General features: G+C 36.0%; 1 protein-coding gene across 1 annotated transcript; it reads right to left on the bottom strand.

Moving 5' to 3' along the window:
• Positions 1–43: 43 nt before the first annotated feature.
• Positions 44–6,497, bottom strand: litafd (LITAF domain containing). Its single transcript, XM_082146660.1, has 5 exons — positions 6,458–6,497; positions 2,532–2,602; positions 2,269–2,379; positions 1,144–1,318; positions 44–1,059 (listed from the first exon to the last, which is right to left on the bottom strand). Exons 2-5 carry the CDS (start codon positions 2,575–2,577, stop codon positions 945–947), a joined length of 447 nt encoding a protein of 148 aa, XP_082002786.1. The 5' UTR covers positions 2,578–2,602; positions 6,458–6,497; the 3' UTR covers positions 44–944.
• Positions 6,498–12,219: the final 5,722 nt, after the last annotated feature.

The following is a 12,219-nucleotide window of genomic DNA, read 5'->3' as shown; positions in this document are numbered from 1 at the left end:
CTAGTGTCATGTAATATGAAGAAAAACACAATACGGGTTCTCATTAAGGTATTGCACAGGCATGTTTCAGTTTTATTATGACAGTTCTATTTAGATGCACATATGACATTTTACATTATTGTAAAGATTCAGAGGCTTTTTACAGAAGTGAAACATGGCTAAACAGTGACCCAAAGACAAAGTGAATTTTGAAAGTGTAATTTCTATTTTTATTTAACAAACAGCACAAACCCCTGTTCTAAGGCCCCATGACTTTTCCAGTTTGTGATGTACAAGGATGACACTTTTTATTTTTTATTACACAATTTGTACCCTATACAATTTTTTTTAGAGCTTGACATGAGCATGTAAATATTTTAGAGCTTTTCCAATGGAAGTTCAATTAATTTAATTTATTTGGTTTAATTAATTTACATTTACACTTTTAAAAATGAGTCCATCTCATTTACCCACTTTTTATTAGACCGTGTGAAGGGTTCTTCAAATGAAAAATGTCTAAGAAATATCTTTAGATGTTTTAATGCTTGTATTGGTTCAAATCAATTTAAGTCATTTTGAGGCCCCTTTGAAGTTTGCTGAGGCCCTCTAGTTTGAGAACCACCATTCTATATGGCGCTGCTGATGGCAAAATGGGTGATATTTACATTGTGATGCAGTAAATGTAGTTAAGCAAATCAAATTCCATGAACACCTCAAACTTGTGACCCTTAACCCTGAGTCCTTTATAGATATACAATCAAAACCATGAGTATTCATATTCATTTGTGAATGTAATAATACAGACAACCAGATGAACACCAAAAGGTTCTTAGTTACAAAAATTGCAAAGCATGTTCATACGGGCAAGATGACATCTGTGTTGGTCTGAAAGTGTCCTTCATATAGTGTAAGGTGCAACGCAAATCCATGAGCAGTGTTAAAATCTGGGAGAGGATGGGACAGGGTTAGCAGCATCGCTTCCTTTCAATGTGCAGGATCTTAGTGCATTTCGGGCATGTATGATAGACGTCTTTGAAAAACTTGGTGAAAAATGGAATCAGACAGCAGCATAAAACCAACCTGGAAGAGAGAGGAAGACAGTCACAGTTTGTTGGTGCACACAAGATCTGATGTTTTCATCTGCAAATTCAAATGGACTCTTACCCGCACAGGATGAAGAGTATGCAGGACAACCAGGCGAAAACTCCCACTTTGTAGTAGATTTCGGTCAAGACCTGCTGTTGGCAGTGCGTGCAGGTGGCCATTCCTGGTTTGCGGCCCAGCTCATATGAATCATAGCTGACGAATTTGTTTTTGGCTTCAGTTGACTGGGACTGAACTACAGGAGAAGCATGTGTTTAGTAAGTATTGTCTTTATTATTATTTATTTATCTTGTCTTTCTTTACCATTATACAACAGTAAGTTCGGGTCCAATAATTTCATATCTATATTTAGTGCAGCTTTGGGATTAGACCGCTTTTCCTTCCTAGACAGGAACCAGTCACAAAGTCTCGTGAGTGATGAGTTTATTTGATTCATGAATAACAGGAACATGTATGGAAGTACATTTCCAAATTTGAAAAAAATATATAATTCACAATTCTGAGTTTATATCTTGCAATCCTGACTTTTTCGTAGAATTTCGAGTTTATAAAATACAATTGTATATATATTTCTCACAATTCCAAGTTTTCTCAGACAGATCCTTTTTTATCACATTATTAGGTGGCGCTTAGAAATATGAACTAAGAATTATGAGGGGACAAAACTCTTGCGTGATTTAAACTCATAATTCATCACCCTGCTGAAGAAGAAAAAAACAGCTCAAATCAGACGCTGGTTAACTGGTTTAAACTGGTCTTCCAGCCTGGTCATGCCTTGCTGGTTATCGAGGGGTTTTAACCACTTCTTCAGCTGGCCAGGCTATAGCTGAAAACCAGCATGGAGAACAGCTTTTTTCAGCAGGGAGAGAAAAAAGTCAGAATTGCAAGATATAAACTCACAATTTGGAATTGCAAGAAACAGTCAGAATTGTGTGTTGTAAACTCACAATTCTGAGAAAGAAAGTCTGAATTGTGACATTTTTTATTACATAATGTAAACGGGCTTCCATAAACCATTCACCCTGCACATATTAACTTATTAATTTAAATGTATACACAATATAAGGACACTAATAATGGTCCAATCCAGTAAAATCCTGGCATTATCAAAACATGGGCAGTTCTTTCTGTGTGCCCATTACAGCTAACAGTTTCCCACCAATAATGAACAGGTAACAGACTGACCAGGTGTGGATGATTTCGCTTGGATTCCAGAATCTCCAATAGTGGAGCTTTGCGGGGTGAACGGAGTGTGCACATGGTAGACCTTGACGTTGGAGCCCCTGTCACCATCGACTGTTGATGTCAAGAGGAAAGATACGGGTAGAACATTAATATTTCCCTTCATATCTATTTCAGGTTTTCACATTTGCGTCACTGGATTGCTTTCATTATTATTATCATGAAATGAGTCATTCAAAACAACCAATGATGACTCAGCAACTTACTTGGTATGACATACGCAGGCGGGTCCCCGGTTCCGTCAGCACTCATTCTGTCTTTGGCTGTGTTTAAACTGCTGGGACAAAATAAAATAAAAAAAGTCTCAACAGGGTTTTTCCTGCCTCAAAACAAGGCGGAGGTGGTAAAATCGTGATCATGTATATCATAATAATGAGATAATTAAATTTGTATTTTTCGTAGACCATCATAATACTGTGTTTCCCACAGTATTTTTGTTGGTGGGGCTCAGTACCTCTGGAGGGTCCGGGGGCATGCCCCCCCCCGTAAGAAAATGTTATACAATTTAGAGATAAATTCATTAATCTAGTGCACTTTGAGTCACCCGAATCCACTGTTAAAAATAAATAATCCACCACCAACCTATGATATTCTTTGATTTAGATATCTGCATCTGATCATCACATTACAATTATTCTAATTCTCAGTGTTATGCATGATGATATAGTAACATATCACACTGAAGTAGGCTGATTTAAAATTAACATTTATTTAAAATAAAAGTTCTTTTGGCAAAATTACATTTCCTAAATAGCCTAAACAGAGGCTTAACTCCCTTCAAACTTAAATTGTCAATGTTTCATTACATCACTGTTGGAAAACACTCTTATCAGAATATTTTTTTAACCTTTATAAAGAGCATTTTCCCCCTAATTTTATGAAATGTATGCTTCATCTTTCATTTCAAATTCTTAATTTTGATCAATACGTTCAATTAGAATAATAAGACACTAAGCTGTTACCAATCAAATTAAATAATTTACATTGAAAAAATTACAACTGTATTAAATGAGATTATGTTTTAGATTAGACTGTTAGATTGTTTTAAATATTTTTTGAATACACAAATAAGGAATGTTGAAAAGAATGATACTTTGAAACTAAACCGCCAGTAGGTAGTGGCAGACGACCGTCTTAATGAGCGAGTCATTAAGTCATTCATTCAAACGGCTGATTATTTTCAGAATGAGGCAGTTTATGAATGGGTCATTGAATCTTTGACTCAATCGATTCGTTCAAAACGCTGAATCATTCAGTAATGAAACATGGTTTAGTGTTGCTAGATGCGTTGTGTTTCTGTGATCTTTATTTGGAACTATTTTCACTGCTGAAATAGAACAAAAACAGTCATCGCGTCAATATAAGAGACTTAATTTTAACTATTTGTTAATTTAACTGTTATCAGTGTCTAATAACACAGCAGTTACAAAAAAATGTTTTCTCTGTGCGTTTCCAAAAAAAAAAAAAAAGTAAAAAACATTAATGTGCAACAAGTAGGCTATGTGTCGCTGCCTGTTCAATGAGTGCTGAAATCAATTACTCATCATTTAAGTTATTTTGGCTTCATACTTTTGGCATAAAGTTAAATATTTGTCATACCTGACCAGATGATGTTCAAAAAAATGTCACATCAGATAAGGAAGTTGTAGGTTGTGTTTGAATAATTACGTATCTTATTTAGCTGAAGTAAATTAAATGCAATTCTCACGTATCCTTGCTTGATGAAGAATGAGAGACGGCCCAACGAGCAGTTGAAATTTAAAAGGCTGATTTTCGCGCTTCAGGGCAGTGACGAGCAATGGCCCTGAACGGTGGTTTAATGTCAACATTGTGACAACGCTGTGACAACGCTGTAACAACCTTCACCACACAACGTAGATTTAGCAACCTTTTGGCCATGTTGTTAAAACGTTGTTAGAAGGTTGGGTACGTTGCGCCAACGTTCTGTGTTTGCTGGGTGACGAGTACATATGTTGTCCAGTGGTTGTCAAGACACCATAGGCACAACCTTAAGCAATGGCCCTGAATGGTGGTTTAAGGTCAACATTGTGACAACGCTGTGACAACGCTGTAACAACCTTCACCACACAACGTAGTTATAGCAACCTTTTGGCCATGTTGTTAAAACGCTGTTAGAAGGTTGGGTACGTTGCACCAACGTTCTGTGTTTGCTGGGTATTGGCAAACTATAGGCTACAGTTTGAGAACGGACACAGAACAGGAACCCGCAACCGTCACGATGGAAAAAAGGGTATCTGAGCATTTGTCTGAGTTTTGTCGAGAGCCGGAGGCGGCACGAAATTTGGCATTGAGCATTTCTCTATGCAGGAAAAACCCTTAGGGCTTGCAATATAGGCTACTTACATGCTAAAGTGTGATAAAAGGACAATCTATGCTGGCAACTTAAAGGATGTGTTCAAAAAGTCACATTGTGAGCAAAGCATTTGAAAACTACTGTAAGTAAGAATCCATGTTATATTATAGGATTGCTTGCTGTCTGTTACTGTTGTGAGTACAAACATCAGAAAATGCCCAGTAAAGAAGCTGAAAGGTGCCGACCGTTTTCAAAGGGCAACGCCTTTGAGTTTAGGGGGAAGAAGACTGAGAAAGTCAGGGATGACATGATATGACAGTCTTCCCACAATGAAATAGTCTGAACACTGAACACTCCTGCTCAATTATCATCAATCTATGTGTAGCTGCCTGTCAACTTCATGTTAGCTATTTATGTTTGGCCAAAGTGCATAATGCAGACATATTACAAGTCATGTGGCATTTATTTCCATGATGCTACAGTGCGGTGAACGCCTTAGATAACAAAAAGACAACAGTTTTACAAGCCCAGGCACTGATTGATACAGATGTCCACCCAAAGAAAGAAGTGGAATGTTGCTCTACTACATGTCTAACTGTGGTAGTAATACTCGACTAATCAGACACTGATGTTTCTTATGGAAAACAAGCTCCAGTCTTACCTGAACTTCACAAACCAAATATATCAGATCAAGAATGTGTAGATATAAGAACATAAAAATTCCCATTAAATGTATATTTCAAAGTGTATATAAATGATTGTAAAGTTAATTGTATTAGGTGTATCAGTAGGAGGTGACCTGGAAACCTCATACAGTCTAAATACGTCAGTTATTTTACAGCTAAAGCACACAAAGTCAAAAGCACTATTTATTGCTCAGGTCAGCTTTGATCAAAGCATTCACTATGACGTCTTTCTTAGTAAATAACGATTTAGAGCTCTGGCCATTCAAAAAATGTTGCTGCAATTAGTTACAACAACTTAAGATTTGTTGATATAACTTAAATATCCAACTTAACTAAAGTTAACTAAACTTAACATTTTAAGTCAAGCACGAACATATACTTTAAAGTTGAAACAACACATTATTTTTAATTCTAATGTTAAAAATTTAAGTTGTGATAAATAATCACAGCAATAATTTTTCACAGTGTATAGAGCTTAACATTCAAGCTAAAATAAGGCCACACAATGTTTCATTTGCATTTACATTTATTCATTTACATTTTTACTTCTAAAAAAACGTATATTTTTCTAATTATTTCATCCCTGTTCTGTCTTGTACTATTCTGTACAGTTCGAAACTATCTTAGCACTTAATAACTCGTGTTATTTCCTCCTCAAGACTAATTGCTTGTTGTATTCCTCATTTATAAATCTCTTCATAAAAGATAAAAGCGTCTACTAAATTAATAGATGTAAATTATATTAAATTTACCTTCAGACAAATTGTTCAAGAAAATGACCTTTTCTGGTCATAAAAAAAGAATACAGTATTACAATAATACCATAATGTGTTTGTGAACGGGGTAGTTACTGCACAACGCATAACACGATTTCACTCATTATTTTTAAACCTTTTATTGTCTGCTAATCTGAAGCAAATCACCTTTAAAATCAAAATAAATCATTTTAATCAACATCCTTGGAACACTAAGCATCAGTTCTAATTCAATTAAACTAACAATTCAAAACAAAACAGCAATGCAAAACTGTTGAGTACTCAATACTTCAAACTCTTAAACCTTTTCTTAGATCATCAAAAAGGCCCCACCTAAATCCAGAGGCACTGCAGAACTGTATAGAGAGCTCTCTTACCTGTCCTGTTGCTGAGAGTTAGACTAAAAACCAGTTTCGATGGCGTTTACAAGCTTTTCATAGTCACTCACCAGCTCCACCCCTGCCTACTTAGTATGCATTAACATATTCTGTCATGTTTTTTGAATGTTCTGATGTCAGAAACAGGAAGAAGGCAGTTCTTGACATATAAGTCTTTGAAAATGTCTCTGTCTCTGAATAACCAGTTTCGCTAATAGCATCAATGGTGGGGTACAGTATATGAATGTAAACATAATACTTCTATACTGAAAATGACAAAAATCAGCAAAGTGTATTGTGGTAGCAGGTGTTTTGTTTTCACTTTTCACACCTGTTATTTCCAATGAATGAAAACCTAAAGATTGTTTGCTATCATGTGAAGTTGGTCAGATATGGTAATCAAAACTAAGTTGAAGTTGATATCTTATATAGTGACTCCTTTACTCTAAACCTTATGTTCTCCCAGAGCCCTCAAAGATTTATGTGTAAAAATGATAATAAAGAATAGTATTTTTAAAATTAACTTATTTTCTTATCAAATTGTCAAAACCCATTTGACAGTAATTATGGAATCTTTTAAGAACTTTTTTGAAATATGAATGTTGTTACAGTAACATTGATGTGACCCCCCAAAAAAAAAAAAAAAGGTTAAATAACAGTAGACAGTTAGCAGAATTGAATCAGAAAATCTTAACATAATCTTGAAGTAACAGAAGTAATGTAGACTATATTGCTAACACTTTACAAGAAGGTTTTTATTATCATTTATTAATCTAGATAGCTAATGTTTACTTTTGCATACATTTGAACATTTCATGTTCTATAAATTAACATTTGTATTATGAACAAACACAAATTAATAATGAACAGCAGTATATTTGTAGTATACTACTATAGTAGCCTGCCCTGAACTGTAGTATGTAGCCTGAACTGTAGTATACTACATCAAGAGTAAAACATTTATAGCTTATAACGAGTGATTATACATTTTATGAAAGTCATTAACATATCAATGTCAACCTGATATGTTAATTATACTAAACAGGGTGTAAAAAAAAAGAAACAAAAAGGCCATGGGTTCTCTCAGGCCACAAACAGAAGATGTAAAACAACATGTTACAGTGGTCTGAAAATTTTGAAAAACCCATTCTTGAAACTAAAGCCCTATTCACACGGGATAAGTATTACCTGGTTACCTCTAGTCATTTGTAATAATTGCGGAGGTTGTCTGTGATCTTAATCCCGTGCGAATCGGCATCTCTGTGATTTGGCGGGGTCGTATATAATTTTTTTAAAGGTTTTATTGTTTCCTGTGCGCTTTTTTGCGTCTTTCACGAAGAATGGAGGCTTCGTTGGAGTGTTTTGATAGTATTTTGGGTGCTGGGTCATATCACTATAGGCTACACCATACAACTATACAATTTGCTGAAAGAGAAAGCTGAAAACCATCAGAAGAGCAAAAACAAAAAGAGTGATTAGATGGAGATGAATAACTAGCAACATGTGGTAAGGAGCATTCTTCTGTTTATGATATTTCATACAGCTAGACCTCTAACAACAAGACATTTCCAAGCAATAGCCTATTGACGACATATTCGGGAGATAAGTCAGTAAATTCGAGTAAAATCACAGGCTTCGCTTATCCCGTGCAAATGCGGCACACGAAATTCAGATGTTGGTGGGTAATTTCTAAATGACACGTGGTCCCCAGATAATACTAATCCAGTGTGAATAGGGCTTAACAGACTAGATAATGTTGGTTTCCAGCAAAGATATTTCAACTTTTTCTGTTTTAAAGCTTAAGCTCTCTGTGTAAGAGATAAACATCCTTACAAGGGCTAAGGGCAAAGAACTAGTTGAGATGGATGGATGAGGGGTACATGAGCTGACTTTCATGAGATTTCCAGGTGTGGCAGGGAGTGGAAGACTCTGTGTTGCTGATATCATGAGAGTGGGCTCGGCTTCTCAACTGCGTACTTTTGTGCGACACTCCTTTGACTGCGGTTTAGCTTGTCCGACAGCATTCCATCTGCCGTCACCAAACATAATCTGTTTCACATTCCGTAAAAAGGTTGCAAACTTTCTGCTGATGATTACAGAGAAATAATTATAGTGAGATGTTGAGTTTGTCGGGAGTATTTTGAATGAATGAGGTATATGGCGCATTCCTATGTACTAATGTACACCCAAAGCACTTTACAATCATGTCGGGGTCTCTCCTCAACCACCACCAGTGTCCAGCATCCACTTGGATGATGCGACGGCAGCCACGGTACAACAGCACCAGTGCGAATCAACCCCTATTGCAAATCAGGTTTATTGACAAAATGTACAGGCTTTCAGCTGTTTGCAATGAACAAATCAAACAAAAATAATTGAAATAGCTCAACACAACCAATTTTTCAAGTGGTTTCCCCAAATGTAACTGAAAATGCAACTTTTAATGACTTTTGCAGTCTCAAAATGATTTAATCCCCTAAATAGAATCCCTCATAACCGCACAAATCTGCAAAACTGGTGTTGTCTCAAGCACACCTGATGCAACTAATCAATATCTTCATTAGTTGCACCAGGTGATCTTGAGCTAGAACATATGAAATACTTGAACTGGCTGAGTTTGTTGAGTGTCACGTTTGACTGCATGTTAGAAATATGGTCAAAAGTCAAAAGAATGGTCCAAAAATGCTAGCGAAGGCACTAAATGTTCCTAGAGACACCATTGGAAGCATATTCCGCAAGTTCAAAGTTTGAGGAACAGTGGTTACATTACCTGGACGGGGCAGAAAAAGAAAGCTATCAATGGCTGCAACCAGATTTCTGAGAAGGCAGGTTCAGAAAAACCCTTGAGTGACTGCAAAAGACCTGCAGGAAGACTTAATGGCAACAGGCATTGAGGTTTCAGCTTGCACAAGGCGCGTACTAAAAGCATGCGGTTTCCATGCCAGAACTCCAAGATGTACACCACTCAAAAGCACAAGAAAAGTGTTCAAAATCATACATAAGCCACAGAAGTTTTGGGATTCTGTTCTGTGGAGCGATGAAACAAAACTGGAACTGTTCGGCCCTATGGATCAGCGGTATGTCTGGAGGAAGAAGAATGAAGCACATGCTGAAAAGAAAACTCTGCCAGTTAAGCATGGTGGGGCTCGGTGATGCTGCTTTGAAACCCGCCATTGCAGGCCATTGCTCATGAGGATTCATCAGAAACACTGATGGGGAAGTTATAAACATCACGGGAGATATTTTGAACAAAACGCATTCCAAAACCTTTACATAAAGCCTAACAAACTAGCATGCTTCGTTCAGTTAATAATTTTTTTTAATTTTTTTATATATTCCAAATTCTGACTGGATGAGATTAGTTCAAAACTGATGTATAAAAAAACAACTGTGAACATGCATTCTAATACTAACCTTAAGCCTATAGCCTCCAATTAGAATGATAAACTATGTCACTTAGTGGACAGAGTGGATTCTGATCATTGTTCATAACTTCTCACTGAGCGTTTGTGTGTCGATTGCTGTTACTTCAGTTTTATAAAAACAATAAACCACTTGAAAAAGTATATGGCTCCTATGGCTTATTGTTTTATTTTGCAGTAACAAGACAAATCAGCATGCAATATCCAACCAAACTGGATTTTCAAGATGTGTTCAAGGTTTCATAGAGCTATTTTAAGAAACTAGACTGGATAAATTCAGAGAGTACAGTAGTAATTGTCATCTAAGGGGTGTTTTTGCCTTTAAAGGTCACTTCCTACGGAAAATATCCACAGGAAATCTTTGAAAGAGCTTGTACTGTAACTTTTGGGAAAGTGAACAGGCATCAATATGTGGTCCTGCAAGGTGTGGTTGCGACTAAGAAACAATTCTAGTAGGACGTCAAAAAGAAAAAGAGATTATGTGTGCTGTTCATAAAGCATGGAATGACAACCAGGGCAAGAACGTTCATAAATCACATTCCAACAAGAAAAGTCCACCAGAAAGATCTGCAAAGAAAAGCAAGTAAAAATAGGGCCCAATCTACTGCTGTGATATGAAGGATTTTTCCTTACTGATTTTTCACAGGTGTTTTCCCCTTCATTTGAATTTCGCACTGTGTTTTAGGGTAAAATGAAAATGTCTGTAAACTGAACTGTCCAGGGCAGAAAATTACCAGTACCTTTTCTGTTTTTTGTTTTATTTCCAGATTTGTGGTAAGAAAGACAATGTGAAGGCTAGAAACTGATGCGGAGAATATGCATGCTGTGCATATGCATCTGTTTAATTAAGGATAAATAATAAAGAGTTAAAATGAGAATCCTGTTAGTTTTGCATTTTAAAACTTGTTTGCATTTTTTGCAGGATCATTTATTGAAATGTATTCTCTGCAGTATCTAAAGTTAACAGTACTAAAAGCAATACTTTCTGCTTTTTTGCCATCTAGCAGCTAAATAAATGGTAACACTTTATTTTGATGGTCCCTTTTGAACGTTCTACTAACTATAAGTGACTTTGCTACTACGTATCAACTAACTCTCATTAGTATTAGTAGACTGTCTGCTTAATATCTGCTAACTCTTTATTTTGATGTTTCCTAACAGACATTCTACTATCTATAAGTAACTGTGTAACATAGATAGATGCATATCAAAGGGAGGACATCTTAACTTTAAACCACGCTTTAAATAGACAGTTCTTGCAAATGTGTATATATCTATATAGGAAGCTATACATTTGTTTCAAGGTAAGATATTTTGTACTTGCCTGTTGCATGACTAGCAGGCTTTTAGTATTACATGTGTTTCAATCTGAACAAATTTCCCTTTAGGCATTATTCAATCATGTTTTAGTTAATTTATATATTTTAATTGAGCTGTACTGAAATATTTCGACCTGGTGTGAACTGAAATGAATTTAATGTAAATATGTGTGATGACCCAGATCTTGGTGCTGAATTGTGATCAACTCCAAATTTAGTGCCTAAGTAATATCCGAATTCAGCTTGGATAGGTTATTCTCCCAGGCTGTTGTAAGCACTGGTTGCACAAAGAATGCATCGTCAAAATCTGAAACATGATCCATGAATGCAATTTGTTCATTGCTAGGCAACTGTAGCCTACCACCTCTTAACTGAAGGGGAGCTGAACCTATACGCTTTTGGGCTCAGACTTCAGGTTTCAGAAGTGCTTTAAATTTATGAGCCATATAAAAGTTAAATGTTGGAAATCATACCTCAGACATATGTATGTTTATATGTTGTATTGTTATAGATAATTATGTTTGTGTTGTTTTTTTCTCATACACTTTGAACACTTTGTGTTACTTTATACAGACAAATGCAGACCTTGTGCACAGAAAAAAATAATTGGTTGAAAGTTATGTAAATTGATATTCCAACTCATATTCCTGCAATAATATTTATGATTGCCTGTTCACACGTGTTTTGCATATGGAGATTTCTGTTTGGGGTCTGTGAAATCTATTTAGACATGAATTTAGTTTCCCTGTTGACCACTGCACCAAAGGAAAGGGAAATCTTTTTCAGAACATCCGGGAATAGGAGGATGTACACATACACAAACTGTATTAGATTTGGATATATTTTAAAATGTTGGAAATTTTATCTAATGTTGGAAATTGAATCTAAGATCCAGTTATTTAAACGGCTGTAAAGGAGGTAAAGAGACCATGACCAGATGGACCAGCAGAAGTGTTTTGTTCATAATCTTCCTGTTGATGCCTCTGACCTGGACACAGGGTGGAGCACCAACTGTGACAAA

This window comes from Leuciscus leuciscus, assembly GCF_965113295.1.
Source record: "Leuciscus leuciscus genome assembly, chromosome: 1".
Lineage (NCBI taxonomy): Eukaryota > Metazoa > Chordata > Actinopteri > Cypriniformes > Leuciscidae > Leuciscus > Leuciscus leuciscus.
This window is presented reverse-complemented; position numbering and strand designations above follow the sequence as displayed.